The sequence below is a fragment of the Amphiprion ocellaris genome, chromosome 5 (genome assembly GCF_022539595.1).
Source record: "Amphiprion ocellaris isolate individual 3 ecotype Okinawa chromosome 5, ASM2253959v1, whole genome shotgun sequence".
In the NCBI taxonomy this organism is placed as follows: Eukaryota; Metazoa; Chordata; class Actinopteri; family Pomacentridae; genus Amphiprion; species Amphiprion ocellaris.
In genome coordinates, this window is record NC_072770.1 from 25,519,763 (window position 1) to 25,540,407 (window position 20,645).

Below are 20,645 nucleotides of genomic sequence, written 5' to 3' on the forward strand. Positions count from 1 at the left end.
AAATTAAACAGAAGAGACAATAAAATGATCAAAAAGAGCAAAAACAGATAAAGGTCTGAAAGTGTTTTCTAGTCTGAAACAAAAACATCAAGTTGTTTCTTCAAACGTTTCCTCTTTCTATGTTCTTGGTTTGATTGTGGACAGATTTACTAAGAACTCATTTCAGAAAACTGATTTCCAGATAAAGTCTACTAGTAGTTGAAGGCATTTATCATACTAATGTTACCTTCTGATCTCCACAAACTTTACTGTTCAGTGAAGAGAATCAAAGTTTGTTGAGGATTTCTAAAAAACCCACAGGTGAAGGTCTGAGAAGAACTCAGATGGATGGTCTAAATGTGAAATCAAGACTCATGGTCACAAGTTTTAAGGCTTCTGTTAACCAGAAAGTTCAAACTAACAGAGAAGTACTGAGAAACTTTTAAAATTTCAGTCCTCAGACTGTCTGAAGGTTCAAACTAACAGAGAACTACTCAGGAACTTAGAAGATATCAGTCCTTGGACTGTCTGAAAGTTCAATCTAACAGAGAACTACTGTGGGACTTAGAAAATTTCAGCCCTCAGACTGTGTGAAAGCTCAGGTCCTGAGGACTCGGGAGGTGTGGAGGCTTTGGAAAGTCTTGGAACTGAGGGTTCCACCCTCCAGCACAAAGGCTGAAGTCCAACCTCCTGAGAAAAACGGTCGAGTTGAGACTCGAGTTTAAAAAAAACTCGAAAACGACAAAAAATAGATGATAAATGCGCAAAAAAAAGAAGAATTAGTATCTGAGCGAATAGCTCAGGAGGATAAGAAGAGGACTACCAAGTGGAGGGTCGCAGGTTCAAGACCCGCCAGCGGCAGTTTTCTTTCTTTGTCTTTGTCAGGATTTTGAGAAAATTTAAGAAGTGTCTGGTCTTGAACCAGCGACCTGCAGCTCCATAGGCGAATCCTTAACTCACTGAGCTACAGATCAGATAAAAAGAAATAAATTCGTCCTCCCTTTGACATCGTAGTTCATGAAGTGACCACATGGGCAGGGCCAAGGCGGAGTCTGGGTGGAGTCAGGGCGGAGAGTAGGTGGGGAGGTGGGTGGCGGCCTCCCCCCTCTACTCCCCCACCTCCCCGCACCACCCACCACACCTTCCCCCACCCGACGAGTTCTTCGAGTCTCCACGAGTTCTTCGAGTCTCCACGGGTTTTCCCGAGTTTCTGGAGTTTCTCCCAGGTCAGAGGCAGAACAAGTTGTCATGAAGAGGTGTTGAAGTCGGTCAGGATGGACTGACTTTTTACAGCGACTAGAAGGACGATGACTAGAAGAGCAGGTCTTTAACCACCATCCATAAAATCTATGGAGTCGGCTCCAGAGAAATGAAGGAGGGTCAACTTTTATCAACCTCCATCCAGATGTTCAACTTGATATCTTTGACATTTTTAGCACCACAAACCTTTAGTATCACACTTTATTATTTTATTAGGACTTTAATGGAATCCACCAGCAGATTTAGTTTTTGTTGACAAACTTTATTCTTGTCATCGTGGGACTGCAGTATTTAAAACTGTTCCTTCTATTTGACCTCATGTTTATTAGTTTTAGTGGAGAAAGTTATTTTAGTTGTCGATTAGTCTCTTAAAAACCAAATAATAAATTCGATTAGTCAAGAGGTTTAAATTTCTTACTTTGTCATATTTTAAATATGACAAAAAAATATAAAAAATAAAGCGTCTTGAGACAATTTGACCTGTAATTGGCATTATATAAATTGAATTAAAACTGTATGTATCTTGTAATGTTGGAGTAATTCAGCCATATATGTTGGAAAACACATTTCTTTGTCCATTAATCAGTTGATTGTTTTCTCCAGTAATTAGGGTCCGAGCACTGAATGGTGCGAAGATCCTATTGGAATGTAAGGAATTATTCGTTTCTTGTTTTGGTTTATAAAATGTCAAACCCAAATATATTCAGTTTACTGTCATAAAAACCAAAAAGATTTACATTCATGATGCAGGAATCAGGCAGTTTTTCACTTTTTATCTTAGTTCAGTCAGAAAGATAGTTGATAAAGTGTGAATTGTTGCAGCTTGTGAGCCGTAAAAGGTTTTAATCTTTGGGGCTGAGTGTCAGAAAACATTTAGAAACCAACATCAACAAAACACTCAACTTTTGCATGACAATATCTAATTAAAGGACATTTATTTCCACCGTAAATGTTTCATATTCCTCCTCTGGAGCTTTCTCTTCACATCGTCTTCCACCTGGACTGGTTTGGTCGGGAGCATGTGCAACAAACATTTGAAAAACTGCACTTTAACATCAATGAATGACACTGAAGTTTAATCTCTACATAAATGAGACTGAGTCTGGATGTGCTGCTCTGTCATTAACTCCTAAGTTTAGGGAAAGTTCAAACAAAAGAGGACAGTTCAGATCAGACTTGAGAATAAGCTTATTTTGTACAAACACCTCAGACTCTCTGAGCTTCAGCACCTCTAGCAAGATATTTTAACAACAAGCAACTCAAGAGATCCAGAAATTGGAGAGAGTTAGCTTTAGGTGAGCCAAAGAACATGTGGGACGCTAACCTAGCAAACATTTCAGACTTTTCTCTGTGAATTCTGAGAAATAATGTCCTGTTTAATGACAGAGCTACACATCTTAACTCAGTCTCATTAAAACAGACTCTAATTCAGTGTCATCCATCCATATTAAAGTGCAGTTACCCAAAATGTTTGTTGCATGAGCTCCAACAAAACCTGTCCAGGTAGAAGGCCACTTTGGCAAACAGGAAATGGAAGATTCCAAGCAGATTTATAGAAGGGGGAACCGGACTGTACTAAGTGTGGTCGAGTATAAAGGGGTGTTTTGTGGGTTTTTAAGGCTGATAATGATTATTATTGAGACATTTGGAGTATATTCATTTGGATATTCATTTGCAGTAAATGAAAGTATTTAAAATCTTGGAGTTAAACTTACAAGAACACAAACTCTAACAGAAAACTTTGTTGATACGTTTTTGTTTTGTTTACAGATGTTAACACTTTAACATCCTCACCAAGAATAAGGCAATGAAAAAATTATTTCTTTATATTTCTTATCTCTTTGGGGCACGAATAACAACAATCAATGGTTTTTTTATGAAGTGACCCAGCGATTTTTAAAATATTGAACTCTAAGAAACGGTCGAGAAAAATTATTTTACCCTTTTAAATCTTTTTTTTTTTTTTTTTTACATTTCAAATGACACATTTGTGTTCAGCAACTCCTTAGGCACCATAATATGTCAAAAGTATTACTTTATCTTCTTCTATCTTCTCATGTGAGGAGTGATTTTGTTCATGCTAACTTCCTGTGAGCAGACTAACTTGCTCTGCATGCTATTTCAAAACACAGTGACATCTACTGGACTTTTTTTGTATAATGTAGGTTAGAGTGGCACCTAATGAGGGGTAGAGATGGCTGAAACAGGTGGACTTAAGTAAAACATATTTTTCAAGAAGATTTAGTGTTGAAAAATGACATTTTTCGACATAGTATACTATGGCGTTTTTATTGCGCCAAAATTCATGATGATTTTTTTTTCAAAGAAAACATTTCTGGAGTGTTTTTCACTGCCTCCTTTACATTACTTCATCATATGGCACGTTTTTACATGTTGAAAAATCGCATTTTTTTTCCAACATAGTATACTACGGCGTTTTTTTGTGCCAAAATTCATGATGATTTTTTTTTCAAAGAGAACCTTACCATAGTGTTTTTCACGGCCTCCTTTACATTATTTCATCATATGGCATGTTTTCAAAACATGTTGAAAAATGACACTTTTCGACATAGTAAACTATGGCGTTTTTTTGCGCCAAAATTCATGATGATTTTTTTTTCAAAGAGAACCTTACCATAGTGTTTTTCACGGCCTCCTTTACATTATTTCATCATATGGCATGTTTTCAAAACATGTTGAAAAATGACACTTTTCGACATAGTATACTATGGCGCTTTTTTTGCGCCAAAATTCATGATGATTTTTTTTTTCAAAGAAAACCTTTCTGGAGTGTTTTTCACAACCTGCTTTACATTATTTCATCATATGGCATGTTTTCACAACATGATGAAAAATGACACTTTTCGACATAGAATACTATGGCGTTTTTTTGCGCCAAAATTCATGATGATTTTTTTTTTTCAAAGAAAACATTTCTGGAGTGTTTTTCACGGCCTCCTGTACATTACTTCATCATATGGCACGTTTTTACATGTTGAAAAATGGCATTTTTTTTCGACATAGTATACGACGGCGTTTTTTTGCGCCAAAATTCATGATGATTTTTTTTTTTTTCAAAGAAAACCTTTCTGGAGTGTTTTTCATGGCCTACTTTACATTATTTCATCATATGGCATGTTTTTACAACATGGTGAAAAATCACATTTTTTTTCTGACATAGTATACTATGGCGTTTTTTGTGCCAAAATTCATGATGATTTTTTTCAAAGAAAACCTTACCATAGTTTTTTTCACGGCCTCCTTTACATTATTTCATCATATGGCACGTTTTTACAACATGTTGAAAAATCGCTTTTTTTTTCGACAGTATACTATGGCGTTTTTTGCGCCAAAATTCATGATGTTTTTTTTTCCAAAGAAAACTTTTTGGGAGTGTTTTTCACAACCTGCTTTACATTATTTCATCATATGGCATGTTTTCACAACATGTTGAAAAATGACATTTTTCGACATAGTATACTATGGCGTTTTTTTTGCGCCAAAATTCATGATGTTTTTTTTTCCAAAGAAAACTTTTTGGGGGTGTTTTTCACAACCTGCTTTACATTATTTCATCATATGGCATGTTTTCACAACATGTTGAAAAATGACATTTTTCGACATAGTATACTATGGCGTTTTTTTTGCGCCAAAATTCATGATGATTTTTTTTTTTCAAAGAAAACCTTTCTGGAGTGTTTTTCACGGCCTACGGCACGTTTTTACAACATGTTGAAAAATCGCATTTTTTTTTTCGACTCAGCTGCATGCCTTCGTCCACCCGGCCACCGTTGACTCGTCTCACCTGCCGTCTCTGGAGCTGAAGCTGGATTGGAACAGACCAAAGTACAGTCCAATCACGATGCCAGCTGCCTCTCAAAAGGCTCCTTCATCTGGCAGGTGGCAGCACTTCTTCTGAGGGGAAGCTGAGCTGGCCCGGCAGAACTTTGGAGATGTGTTCCAGTGGTTGGTGGATGTGTAGGGAGATAGAGAGGGACCTTTGAATTGTTCAGAAAGGAAAACAGGGAACCCATTGGTAGTTTTAGTTTAGGGTGTTACTGCGGTGTGTTTTTGGGTTTTAAGAGGTGAACAGGAAGAGTTTTTTTTCGTATTGATTATCTTTTACTTTGTTCCTGGTTGGAATGCCAATCAATGTCAACATGAAGTTCACTTTTAGTTCTGTTTATTTATTTTTATTTTACTAATACCCATTTGCTTTTAACCCCCTCACATGTTGTGTTGTTGTAAACTTCCTCTTTCAAATAAATACTCGTCTAACCCACTGGAAACCAGCGTTTGGTCTGTTTTGGTGTTGCTCCTCACCTACTTCAGACAGCCGGGACAAAACAACGTTTTGTGGACCAAAGGCTATACTATGACGTTTTTAGAGCGACATGCTATACTATGATGTTTTTAGAGCGACATGCTATACAATGATGTTTTTAGAGCGACATGCTATACAATGACGTTTTTAGAGGGACATGCTATACTATGATGTTTTTAGAGCGACATGCTATACTATGATGTTTTTAGAGCGACATGCTATACTATGATGTTTTTAGAGCGACATGCTATACAAAGACGTTTTTAGCGCGACATGCTATACTATGACATTTTTTGGACCTAAGGCTATACTATGACGTTTTTTGAGCCACATGCTATACTATGACATTTTTTGGTGACATGCTATACTCTGACCTTTCTGGAGTGTTTTTCGCAGCCTGCTTTACATTATTTCATCATATGGCATGTTTTCACAACATGTTAAAAAATGACATTTTCGACATAGTATACTATGGCGTTTTTTTTTGCGCCAAAATTCATTATGATTTTTTTTCAAAGAAAACATTTCTGGAGTGTTTTTCACAGCCTACTTTACATTATTTCATCACATGGCATGTTTTCACAACATGTTGAAAAATTACATTTTTCGACATAGTATACTATGGCGTTTTTTTTTGCGCCAAAATTCATTATGATTTTTTTTCAAAGAAAACATTTCTGGAGTGTTTTTCACAGCCTACTTTACATTATTTCATCACATGGCATGTTTTCACAACATGTTGAAAAAATACATTTTTCGACATAGTATACTATGGCGTGTTTTTGTGCCAAAATTCATGATGATTTTTTTTTCAAAGAAAACCTTTCTGGAGTGTTTTTCACAACCTGCTTTACATTATTTCATCATATGGCATGTTTTCACAACATGCTGAAAAATGACATTTTTCGACATAGTATACTATGGCGTTTTTTTTGCGCCAAAACTCATGATTTTTTTTTCAAAGAAAACCTTTCTGGAGTGTTTTTCACGGCCTCCTTTATATTATTTCATCATAATGCATGTTTTTACAACATGTTGAAAAATCGCGTTTTTTTTTTTGACATAGTATACTATGGCGTTTTTTGTGCCAAAATTCTTGATTTTTTTTCAAAGAAAACCTTTCTGAAGTGTTTGTCGCAGCCTGCTTTACATTATTTCATCATACGGCATATTTTCACAACATGTTGAAAAATGACATTTTTGACATAGTATACTATGGCGGTTTTTTTTGCGCCAAAATTCATGCTGATTTTTTTTTCAAAGAAAACCTTTCTAGAGTGTTTTTCACAGCCTCCTTTACATTATTTCATCATATGGCACATTTTTACAACATGTTGAAAAATCGCATTTTTTTTTGGACTCAGCTGCATGCCTTCGTCCACCCGGCCTCCGTTGACTCGTCTCGCCTGCCGTCTCTGGAGCTGAAGCTGGATTGGAACAGACCAAAGTACAGTCCAATCACGATGCCAGCTGCCTCTCAAAAGGCTCCTTCATCTGGCAGGTGGCGGCACTTCTTCTGAGGGGAAGCTGAGCTGGCCCGGCAGAACTTTGGAGATGTGTTCCAGTGGTTGGTGGATGTGTAGGGAGATAGAGCGGGACCTTTGAATTGTTCAGAAAGGAAAACAGGGAACCCATTGGTAGTTTTAGTTTAGGGTGCTACTGTGGTGTGTTTTTGGGTTTTAAGAGGTGAACAGGAAGAGTTTTTGTTGTATTGATTATCTTTTACTTTGTTCCTGGTTGGAATGCCCATCAATGTCAACATGAAGTTCACTTTTAGTTCTGTTTATTTATTTTTATTTTACTAATACCCATTTGCTTTTAACCCCCTCACATGTTGTGTTGTTGTAAACTTCCTCTTTCAAATAAATACTCGTCTAACCCACTGGAAACCAGCGTTTGGTCTGTTTTGGTGTTGCTCCTCACCTACTTCAGACAGCCGGGACAAAACAACGTTTTGTGGACCAAAGGCTATACTATGACGTTTTTAGAGCGACATGCTATACTATGATGTTTTTAGAGCGACATGCTATACAATGATGTTTTTAGAGCGACATGCTATACAATGACGTTTTTAGAGGGACATGCTATACTATGATGTTTTTAGAGCGACATGCTATACTATGATGTTTTTAGAGCGACATGCTATACTATGATGTTTTTAGAGCGACATGCTATACAAAGACGTTTTTAGCGCGACATGCTATACTATGACATTTTTTGGACCTAAGGCTATACTATGACGTTTTTTGAGCCACATGCTATACTATGACATTTTTTGGTGACATGCTATACTCTGACCTTTCTGGAGTGTTTTTCGCAGCCTGCTTTACATTATTTCATCATATGGCATGTTTTCACAACATGTTAAAAAATGACATTTTCGACATAGTATACTATGGCGTTTTTTTTTGCGCCAAAATTCATTATGATTTTTTTTCAAAGAAAACATTTCTGGAGTGTTTTTCACAGCCTACTTTACATTATTTCATCACATGGCATGTTTTCACAACATGTTGAAAAATTACATTTTTCGACATAGTATACTATGGCGTTTTTTTTTGCGCCAAAATTCATTATGATTTTTTTTCAAAGAAAACATTTCTGGAGTGTTTTTCACAACCTGCTTTACATTATTTCATCATATGGCATGTTTTCACAACATGTTGAAAAAATACATTTTTCGACATAGTATACTATGGCGTTTTTTTTGCGCCAAAACTCATGATTTTTTTTTCAAAGAAAACCTTTCTGGAGTGTTTTTCACGGCCTCCTTTATATTATTTCATCATAATGCATGTTTTTACAACATGTTGAAAAATCGCGTTTTTTTTTTTGACATAGTATACTATGGCGTTTTTTGTGCCAAAATTCTTGATTTTTTTTCAAAGAAAACCTTTCTGAAGTGTTTGTCGCAGCCTGCTTTACATTATTTCATCATACGGCATATTTTCACAACATGTTGAAAAATGACATTTTTGACATAGTATACTATGGCGGTTTTTTTTGCGCCAAAATTCATGCTGATTTTTTTTTCAAAGAAAACCTTTCTAGAGTGTTTTTCACAGCCTCCTTTACATTATTTCATCATATGGCACATGCTATACTATGATGTTTTCAGAGCGACATGCTATACAATGACGTTTTTAGAGCGACATGATATACTATGATGTTTTTTGGACCAAAGGCTATACTATGACGTTTTTTGAGCCACATGCTATACTATGACGTTTTTGGTGACATGCTATACTCTGACCTTTCTGGAGTGTTTTTCGCAGCCTGCTTTACATTATTTCATCATATGGCATGTTTTCACAACATGTTGAAAAATGACATTTTTCGACATAGTATACTATGGTGGTTTTTTGCGCAAAAATTCATGATTTTTTTTTTCAAAGGAAAACTTTCTGGAGTGTTTTTCACGGCCTACTTAACATTATTTCATCATATGGCATGTTTTTACAACATGGTGAAAAATGGCTTTTTTTTCGACATAGTATACTATGACGTTTTTTGAGCGACATGCTATACTATGAAGTTTTTACAACAACATGCTATACTATGACATTTTAAGAGCGACATGCTATGCTATGACACTTTTAGAGCAACATGCTATACTCTGACGTTTTTAAGAGTGACATGCTATACTATGATGTTTTTAGAGCAACATGCTATACTCTGACGTTTCTAGAGCGACATGCTATACTATGACGTTTCAAGAGCGACATGCTATACTATGACGTTTTTTGGACGACATGCTATACAATGACGTTTTTTGAGCCACATGCTATACTATGACGTTTTAAGAGCGACATGCTATACTATGAAGTTTCAAGAGCGACATGCTTTACTATGACATTTTTAGAGCGACATGCTATACTATGACGTTTCAAGAGCGACATGCTATACTATGTCATTTTTTGGACGACATGCTATACAATGACGTTTTTTGGGCGACATGCTATACTATGACATTTTTAGAGCGACACGTTATACTATGACGTTTTTAGAGCGACATGCTATACTATGACGTTTTTAGAGCGACATGCTATACTACGACGTTTTTACAACAACATGCTATACCATGACATTTTTAGAGCAACATGCTATACTGCTGACGTTTTTAAGAGCGACATGCTATACTATGACGTTTTTAGAGCAACATGCTATACTCTGACGTTTCTAGAGCGACATGCTATACTATGACGTTTTTTGGACGACATGCTATACAATGACAATTTTTGGGCGACATGCTATACTATGACATTTTTAGAGTGACATGCTATATTATGACGTTATTAGAGCGACATGCTATACTACGACGTTTTTACAACAACGTGCTATACTATGACATTTTAAGAGCGACATGCTATACTATGATGTTCTTTGGACGAAATGCTATAGTATGACATTTTTAAGAGCGACATGCTATAGTATGACGTTTTTAGAGCGACATGCTATGCTATGACGTTTTTAGAGCGACATGCTATACTGTGACGTTTCCAGAGCGACATGCTATACTATGACGTTTTTTGGGTGACATGCTATACTATGACGTTTGTTGAGCCACATGCTATACTATGACGTTTTTAGAGCGACATGCTATACTATGACGTTTTAAGAGCGACATGCTATACTATGACGTTTTTAGAGCGACATGCTATACTATGATGTTCTTTGGACGACATGCTATACTATGATGTTTTCTGGACCAAAGGCTATACTATGATGTTTTTAGAGGGACAAGCTATACTATGACGTTTTTAGAGTGACATGCAATACTATGACATTTTTAGAGCAACATGCAATACTCTGATGTTTTTAGAGCGACATGCTATACTATGACATTTGAAGAGCGACATGCTATACTATGACATTTTTAGAGCGACATGCTATAGTATGACGTTTCAAGAGCGACATGCTATACTATGATGTTCTTTGGACGAAATGCTATATTATGACGTTTTTTGGACCAACGGCTATACTATGATGTTTTTAGAGCGACATGCTATACTATGACGGTTTTTGGACCAAAGGCTATACTATGACGTTTTTAGAGCGACATGCTATACGATGACGTTCTTTGGACGACATGCTATACTATGACGTTTTTAGAGCAACATGCTATACTATGACATTTTTAGAGCAACATGCTATACTATGACGTGTTTTGGGCGACATGCTATACTATGACGTTTTTAGAGCGACATGCTATGCTATGACGTTTTAAGAGCGACATGCTATACTCTGACGTTTTTAGAGTAACATGTTATACTATGATGTTCTTTGGACGACATGCTATACTACGATGTTTTCTGGACCAAAGGCTATACTATGATGTTTTTAGAGTGACATGCTATACTATGACGTTTTTAGAGCGACATGCTATACTATGACGTTTTTAGAGTGACATGCTATACTATGACGTTTTTAGAGCGACATGCTATACTATGACGTTTTAAGAGCGACATGCTATACTATGATGTTCTTTGGACGACATGCTATACTATGACGTTTTTTGGACCAACGGCTATACTATGATGTTTTTAAGAGCGACATGCTATAGTATGACGTTTTTAGAGTGACATGCTATGCTATGACGTTTTTAGAGCGATATGTTATACTGTGACGTTTCAAGAGCGACATGCTATACTATGATGTTCTTTGGACGACATGCTATACTATGACGTTTTTTGGACCAAAGGCTATACTATGACGTTTTTAGAGCGACATGCTATACTATGACGTTTTTAGAGCGACATGCTATACTATGACGTTTTTAGAGCCACATGCTATACTATGACGTTTCCAGAGTGACATGCTATGCTATGACGCTTTTAGAACGACATGCTATACTGTGACGTTTCAAGAGCGACATGCTATATGATGACGTTTTTTGGACGACATGCTATACTATGACGTTTGTAGAGCAACATGCTATATTATGACATTTTTAGAGCGACATGCTATACTATGACGTTTTTAGAGCGACATGCTATACTATGACGTTTTTAGAGCGACATGCTATAGTATGACGTTTTTAGAGGGACATGCTATACTATGATGTTCTTTGGACGACGTGCTATACTATGACGTTTTTTGGACCAAATGATATACTATGACGGCTTTAAGAGCAACATGCTATACTATGACGTTCTTAGAGCGACATGCTATACTAGGACTTTTTTTGGGCGACATGCTATACTATGACGTTTTTAGAGCGACATGCTATACTATGACGTTTTTAGAGCGACATGCTATAGTATGATGTTCTTTGGACGACATGCTGTACTATGACGTTTTTAAGAGCGACATGCTATAGTATGACGTTTTTAGAGCGACATGCTATGCTATGACATTTTTAGAGCGACATGCTATGCTATGACGCTTTTAGAGCGACATGCTATACTGTGACGTTTCAAGAGCGACATGCTATACTATGATGTTCTTTGGACGACATGCTATACTATGACGTTTTTTGGACCAAAGGCTATACTATGACGTTTTCAGAGCGACATGCTATACTATGATGTTTTCAGAGTGACATGCTATACTGTGACGTTTCGAGAACAACATGCTATACGATGACATTTTGTGGGTGACATGCTATACTATGACGTTTTTAGAGCGACATGCTATACTATGACGTTTTTAGAGCGACATGCTATACTATGACGTTTTTAGGGTGACATGCTATGCTATGATGTTTTTTGAGCCACATGCTATACTATGACGTTTTTAGAGCGACATGCTATACTATGACGTTTTTAGAGCGACATGCTATACTATGACGTTTTTAGAGCGACATGCTATACTATGACGTTTTTAGAGCGACATGCTATAGTATGATGTTCTTTGGACGACATGCTGTACTATGACGTTTTTAAGAGCGACATGCTATAGTATGACGTTTTTAGAGCGACATGCTATGCTATGACATTTTTAGAGCGACATGCTATGCTATGACGCTTTTAGAGCGACATGCTATACTGTGACGTTTCAAGAGCGACATGCTATACTATGATGTTCTTTGGACGACATGCTATACTATGACGTTTTTTGGACCAAAGGCTATACTATGACGTTTTCAGAGCGACATGCTATACTATGATGTTTTCAGAGTGACATGCTATACTGTGACGTTTCGAGAGCAACATGCTATACGATGACATTTTGTGGGTGACATGCTATACTATGACGTTTTTAGAGCGACATGCTATACTATGACGTTTTTAGAGCGACATGCTATACTATGACGTTTTTAGGGTGACATGCTATGCTATGATGTTTTTTGAGCCACATGCTATACTATGACGTTTTTAGAGCGACATGCTATACTATGACGTTTTTAGAGCGACATGCTATACTATGACGTTTTTAGAGCGACATGCTATACTATGATGTTTTTAGGGCGACATGCTATACTATGATGTTTTTAGAGTGACATGCTATACTATGACGTTTTTAGAGTGACATGCTATACTATGACGTTTTTAGAGCGACATGATATACTATGACATTTTTAGAGTGACATGCTATACTATGATGTTTTTTGGGTGACATGCTATACTACGACGTTTTTAGAGCGACATGCTATACTATGACATTTGTTGGGCGACACTCTATGCTACAGGCTTTTTAAATTGACATATTACTATGGCGTTTTTTTTTCAGTTTTAGAATTTTTTTTCTTCTTTAGCAACATACAAGAATTTGGACCGTTTTAAAAATTACTATACTTTTACTTGTGCAATGAAATATTCTATTCGCATTTTTTAGACGATATATACTCTGATGTTTTATTGAAAAACATACTATTTTGACAATATACTGCACTATGACATTTTTTGAACCACATATCATACATGACAATTTTAGGCAACATCCTATTATTTTGCACTTTTTGGACCACAAAATAATCAGTTGGGTTTTTTTGCCAACATGCTATAATATGAACTACAGGCCAAACTATGTTATTCTTGAAAAGTAAACTATACTTTGACATTTTCTGAACTACATCCTATACTATGGCATTATACACAGAGTGCTTTGGTTACATGTTGATCTATAATCTAGATTTTTTTTCTGTTTTGTTTTTTGACAGGATGACCACAGACCTGACCGTGAACACCGTTGACACCCACCCGAGGGAGACACTGCCTAAGATCTCAAGGCTGCTTGGTCGTGGTCTTTCTGGTCCTGCTCCAGAACGCCTTCATCAACTACGTCTTCTTTTGAAGAGGCCCTCAGATGCTGCAATCTCTGACCTTAAGGAGGAATTGCTACTTTCACTTTGTAATGAGACGGCGGTTATTTTAAAGACCCCACTCCTGGCGGCTTGGAGTGAAAGTTTAATACCCATCAAAACAGAACTACAGACAGTTAAATCTGAGCTGTCAGTCAGTATTTCAAACATCAAGTCCAACCCCGGTGCCCTAAAGCATGCTGTGGGTGAAACGGAAACTTCACTCTCCACATCACCGACGACATCGTCACACTCCAAAGCAGAGCACCTGTCTGCTGAACTTTTAAAAGTGGACTATAAATGTGACGAATGTGAGCAGCAGCAGACTGTGAGCAGCGGAACAGATGTGATCAGAAAGACGTCATTTTCTTTTTTCTTTTCTTTCTGGTTGACTTGATGCTGTTAGATACAGATGTTGGAGCTGATTCTGAACTTTCAGGATAAAAAGCTGCTTTTCCTTCACAGACTTTTCAGGAAATTATTCTCTCAGGTTTTCTCTGCTATTTATATTTTTATTATCTGTGATTATTTCATTATTTCTTTATTGTAAAAATAAAGTTTGAGGTATAAAGACTCATTTAGTTATTTTAATCCTGAAATCTTTGATATAGCAGAACTAAACTTCCATTTTCCTTCTTGTACTTCTGATACTAGAACTAAACGTATCTTCAGCACTGATCATCTGCTTTTAATGAATCAGCAGCAACATCACAACAACAAATGAGACAATTTTCAACAAATTAATGAAACATGTCATTTAAAACTATCAGTCTGTTTTAGTGTCAAATTAAAGCTGATTACTGACAACTGGAACATTAACGTTACTGTTTTAATCACATTTAAGTTTCCTGAACGTTACATTAATGTCAACCAGCCACAGTTTTATGAACTTAATGAACCACATTACATGAATACAACACACTTCAGCTGTTTACATGAAGCTCAACACATTAGCTTGATGCTACGTTAGCTTTAATCAGGCTAAGACTGAGCAGCTAGCTCGGTTAGCATCGCTAACGTTAAAGCTAATATTTACTATGCTAACTTTCTTCTCTGGTCAACACACACTGAAACAAACTCCACCAACATCTGGAGTGCATGGCACACATTATATCTGACACTAAAGCTGCATATAAAGTGCATTAAAAGCGGCACCGATACGAAAATAAACATTTACTTACCGAACTATTAGAGTCCTTTCAGTGTCTGCTGGTAGAATCAGCCGAAGGTAGAAAACTGGTTAAAACAAGCCAACGGGCAGGAAAACTGTCTGTGGAAAATGTTCTGCTGCTCCACCGATAAATAAACCAACAGTTATTATATCAGAATTAATCCAAACGAGGAGAGCAGAGTCTCTGCTGCCTCCTCCATAGGACCTGTCAATCATTCCAGACCGGACTGTCAATCAAGTAGTCCCGCCTCCTGGCTTCGCAAAACTTTAACGCTCTATGAAAAAAAAAATCAATATTGATTTATTTTAAGATCGGCCACCTGATCTCTCATTTTGACCATGAAAACTCACGAAAAAAAATTTATGTACAGTCTATGTACCGTACTCTGTTTGGCTCCACACTTGCTGATGACCACTTCCGGTCTCAGAAAATGAAAAAACGGACCTTTTTTCGTTTCTGTCTCTTACTGATTTTACTTTCTTGTTATTTTAAATATAAAACGAAAATCAAAGCATTTAAAAAAATCGTATATCCCTTTTTGATCATGAAAAGGAAAAACGCCTTGTATTTAAATTTAAATTTTTGTATTTTAAAATGAAAATCAAATAACCCATTCTTTTTTGTTTTTCAATACACGTTTCAGAACGGAAAATCCAATTACCAGATCCGTACACGGACCATATCAGTATAATAAGTTTTCTTTTGTTATTCTAAATTGATTGAAAGCTGGAGCGGTTGCTTGAATTATGCTTTTTGAAACTGCTGACAAAGCACTTAAGACATTTTTTATTTAAACTACTCAAAATAAGTAGAAGTAAAACACTTTCAAAGCACAAGTGTCCTTGTTTTGCTCAGGACACCCAGCTAGTTGAGACAGCATGTTCATCCAGCCTTTTCTTTCAGTAAAAACAAATAATAATAATAATACACATAAAAATAAATATAAAATCACAGCTTGCTCACAGGAAATCCTTATATTTGTTGGGTTTTCATGTGTATTTTTGTAGGGTCATGATTAGATTTCGAAATTGGTCAGGTTCATTTAACTGATTGGTAATACTCTCCTTAACATTTAATTTAGTTAGGTTAAACCCCCTATAAAGCTGGGCAAAAGTCAAGCCTCATCATATGAATATTTCCTTCCTATTCAGTCATATATTTATATGACTCTGAATAGAAAGAAAAAAAATATGCTGTCATCATAGTGTTACAATATTAATAATATTGTAACACTATGATGACAGCGTGACACCAATACTTTTCACAATGTAAAGTATTGGTGGAAAAGCGTGAACCTTATAATCTATATCACATCGTAGTAAATACAAATCAATGCAAACTGAAAAAAGATTTTCAGGACAAACATTTTATTGTTGGACAGGAAATTTCATTTCATCAGGCACCATTGCTGGGAGGTCCACTTTCCAATTCATGATGATGCTGTGTGACTGTCTGAATGTTAGATAATAAACAAGTACTTAACTGAAATATAGACACGATGAATTCTATTGGATAAAACATTTCTCCTCCTTCATTCTGCCTCTTCACTAGCTGCTTCACCACATTGAAATCGGACAAAGTCCAGCACTCGAGCCTGTTTGCCCCTGAGGAACTGAGCCACCGTCCTGCTGGGGTCTGCCAGGAACGTCTGAGGCAGCAGGCGTGTCTCACTTTCACCACAGGGCAGGTCGTCCATGTTGCCCACAGACAGAGGACCCTCTCCCACTACATGCTGTCCCAGCTTACGGCCTAAGGTTTCCCGCTCTTCCTCCTTTCCACCCTGAAATATGACCAGGGCACCGTAACGACCCATGGACACTTCAGTCTGACCGCTCACACCGCCATGAACGTACGAGCCGATGTGCCACTCAGCAGGAACCCCAACTGTTACCGCCCGCTTCACTGACATGTTCTCACCGAGGCGCCCTGAGGATGAAGACAGAAACCTGTTTAACCGACTGATGCTTCATTCCTTAGATGATAAATAATTAGTGTCAAGTCAGCATGATTCATTTTAACTGTCTTTGAAAAAAAAAAAATATAAAGTTAGTCGTCACATTCCCTGCTACATCCAAGGATTTATAAAAAAACTTTTTTTGTTGTTAGGTGACAAGCTGACAATTCTGTATGAAAAATTACGAATTTTATGCACTTACGTCATGTTTCATTCACTTACAGTGTTAGGACTAACATGTGAGTTAATAGGCAAACTTGTCAGCAAACAGTTGCCTGTTTACAAATGCAGCACTTCCAGAGCAACAGAATCATTCACGCAGTGTTTCTGGGAACAGAATAAGTCAAACCAGCATGTATCATTCAATATCCAACTGTTTAGCGGCTAAAAGTCGCACTAAGTTCAGCAGCTAATCACTAACTGTGATTGACAGCTGTTTGTTGGTGATGATTGCGTTTACAGTGGCCTTTTGTTAAACTGGTGACATCCAAGATTGTGTCAAATCTCTATCCAGACAAATGTTAAATACAGTCACAATCTCCCCAAACTCACAATGGAATGACATTAAATAATGGCCAGAAGTGTCTTTGCAGAACATTATCATCTCACAGTAAAGATGGCTTTCAACCTTTTGGATATAAAACTCCATTATTTTATCATTTCATCCTATTAGATAGACATTTGTCATGATTAGTATACAATTTCTACACTTATGGCTAGCTCACAGAGCTCTTGACCTTAGTTAGCTAGGTCATCATTGAGTTTAAGTCACCATCTACGCCAAATTTGGAGAGAGCCAATCAATGTATTCAAGAGATATCACGTTCACGATAATCACAAAAGAACTCTAAAACATGTCTCTGCACCAGCGGCATAAACAAACTGTAGGTCAAAGGATACAGTTTAAATAGATTGTAATGATTTAAACAACAACTAACTTTATAAATGCTTGCTGATTACTATATAGAATAAAAGCAAAATGTGTACACTCAATACATGCATGGATGATATGTGTTTCAAACTAAAACAGTGGCATTCTAAAGGAAAACTAAGCACTTAAACTTAAGAGGAAAAAAACACACACTCTTACTGACCTATTGTGAGAGCCACCTGGTCAGCTAGCGAAGCTCCTTCACCCACACGGAGTTTGCTTAAGTCATCACCTACCAGGACACTCTGAAAACAGAGACAAGAATGTTAACAAAGTGAAATCAGAGTAAAGTTGAAAGGGTTGGTGCAGTCTGACATCCTACGTTAATAGTTGTATATTATTTCCCATCAGCAGCCAACGGTCAGATCTCCTACAGAGAGATTAACATGAACGTGGCATCATACACTGCAAGTTCTGTGCAATTCCACTTTGTAATAGTTTAAGAATCCTCAGTATAAGCATAGACTACATTTTTGACCTCAATTAGTACAATCTTAGCCATATACAGCAACTGTGAGTAACACTTTACTTAAACAACCCCAACCACAATTAGGATATACAAGCACAATATAAACCAGAAGTTAGTGCATTATAACACAGTAAAATGTAGTTGTTGGTAGATATAGGAACATTTTAAGTGTTAAAGTTGTACAGCAGTTTTAATTTTAACCTTGTAATCCGGCATGAACTTCAGTCCAACTACTTTAAAATTCATTTAGCAAAGAAAAAAAAAAAAAGTAGATCACTGATGCAAAATGATATTTTTCACTATGTTCAGGTTATTCATTATGCATGTTATAATGATTTATAAAGTGCAAAAAGAAATGCAGACCACTGATAAAAGAAGCACAACAACCTCTTCATAATCCAGCTTTATGAACATTTCATGGTCATTATCATCAGAAATAACAAATGATGTGACTTAATTCATAAAGATTAAACTGGATTTACTGGAATAGAAAACACAAAACGACAAAAGATCTACAATATCCTGTCACTTTATGTGTCTAATTACATATTTAGATGAAATTAAATCAGATTGTTTCTACCTCCTGTTCTCAGTGTGTGTCTTTACCTTCACATATCCTGCTTGGTTTTGAGTTTTATTCCCATGGTGAGCCAAGGTAGCAAACGTCACGTCCTTCACCAGCTGCTGGAACTTCTCATTGCGAGCAACAAAGTCTGTCTCACAGTTCACCTGCATCAGACAGACAAGAATAAAGGCAGGTGATATGAGGGAAGGCCAACATGACCAACAAACTACAGACAGATCACCTGAAAGGATGACAGCTGGCCTCACCTCCACCATTACTGCAGCTTTATCTCCTACAAACAGGCCGATCAGACCCTCTTTGGCTTTACGACCCTCCAGCTTGTTTGCTTTGTTCCAGCCCTCCTTCTGGGCCTGCTCATGGAGCCACGACTCTGCCTGGACATTTGAAATATTACATCAATAACAGTGTTCCAAAGATATACATGCACTGTTGGACATATTATTAGTTTAGGAGAGTAACTTACGTGGACGATGTCATTATCAAATTTCTCGAGAGCTTTCTTGCAGTTAATAAAAGTGTAGCCGGTGCTTTTTCGTAGTTTCATCAGCAGGGCTTTCTCTGCTGCCAGGAGTTGACATCCTGTGTGTAAAAACTGTACATGCTGGCAGAAGCTGACCTGAGGATGACAGATGGTGGACACAGTTTAATTTCAAACCTGCAGTGGATCACATTTCCTTTGTCTTTAGCTTCTCAGATTTGATAAACACTTGCCACACAAAATGCTTTTTTTGAAACAAAAGACATACCGCTATAATGACGTTCAATGAACATGAAATGAGAATGAATTAACAAGGTACTGGCCCATTAACTCTGGACAGTAAAGCAGAAGTTGAGGAAGCTAACAGCTAACAATCAAACCAACTCGTGACAGTTCGGTCTTTGGGTTAAAAGTCAAATAAAAACGAAGCTTCATTTGCTCACCTTTGCTACGTCTCTAGTAACTGTTCTGAACAAAAAGGTTAATGACATGTTTGCACGCTGGAGAGCTAAAGTGTCTTATGAAAACTCAGAACGTCATTGAAATCCACGCTGTGGACGGAAGCCGCGCAGGGACAAAACCGTTTACGCGAAGCTACTTATCAGAGCTGAGCGCCGCCTGTAGTTCAGGAGGACAGCTGCATTAGCTGAAGACAATGTTTGACTGTATTTTAATTTATCGTTTACATGTGATATGAATTTTCTGCAGTTTTTTTCTTCTTGAAAGAAAAAAATTAAAACAATTCTTACACATAGGCGGGTTATTGTGACTCCAGTCCAGTCCAAGAGTGTTTAAATTGTAACTGAACCCTTTTCATAGGTTTCAGAGTAAAATGAATAAAAGCAGTGAAGTCATGATACTTTCCTCTGTGCTCAGCAAACGTTAATATCACAGTGACTGCAGGCTAAATAGACGTTATTAAACTGTTAACTTGAACTTAGTCTTATTTATATGATTTACAGCTACAATTATGTGTATATAAATCACGAATTTTATTTAATGTTTTACTAGTAAATTGGGTGATTGAGCTTTTAAATAGTTCAAGAGAAGAGAAAAAAAAAGTTTGATGTGACTTGTGATTGTTTATAACTGAAGTAAGCAGTTCAGACTTTTACAATAAGTGAAATAATATCCCAACATTTTTGATCAACTACATCGTGTTTCTTTTTCAAGCGCTTTAACATGTGACTGCAGGTTAGGACAGCAGTTTTCTTACATTTAAAAACTTATTTCAGATATCTACTCAAACT

The 20,645-nt window shown here is 36.8% G+C and overlaps 1 protein-coding gene across 1 annotated transcript; it reads right to left on the reverse strand.

Annotated features, from left to right (window-relative positions):
• Nucleotides 1-16,327: 16,327 nt before the first annotated feature.
• tsfm (Ts translation elongation factor, mitochondrial) lies at nucleotides 16,328-19,964 on the reverse strand. Its single transcript, XM_023267348.3, has 6 exons — nucleotides 19,839-19,964; nucleotides 19,381-19,533; nucleotides 19,163-19,291; nucleotides 18,938-19,060; nucleotides 18,026-18,107; nucleotides 16,328-16,903 (listed from the first exon to the last, which is right to left on the reverse strand). The coding sequence occupies exons 1-6, from the start codon at nucleotides 19,884-19,886 to the stop codon at nucleotides 16,509-16,511; spliced, it is 930 nt and encodes a 309-aa protein (XP_023123116.2). The 5' UTR covers nucleotides 19,887-19,964; the 3' UTR covers nucleotides 16,328-16,508.
• Nucleotides 19,965-20,645: the final 681 nt, after the last annotated feature.

Bases quoted from the DNA above. Each gene is read 5' to 3' on its own strand.
- tsfm (XM_023267348.3), bottom strand. From the start codon at position 19,886: ATGTCATTAACCTTTTTGTTCAGAACAGTTACTAGAGACGTAGCAAAG. The intron at 19,292-19,380 runs GTAAGTTACTCT...TCAAATGTCCAG, and splicing joins TTGATAATGACATCGTCCAC to GCAGAGTCGTGGCTCCATGA. The intron at 18,108-18,937 runs GTAAAGACACAC...CTCTGTTTTCAG, and splicing joins ACCAAGCAGGATATGTGAAG to AGTGTCCTGGTAGGTGATGA.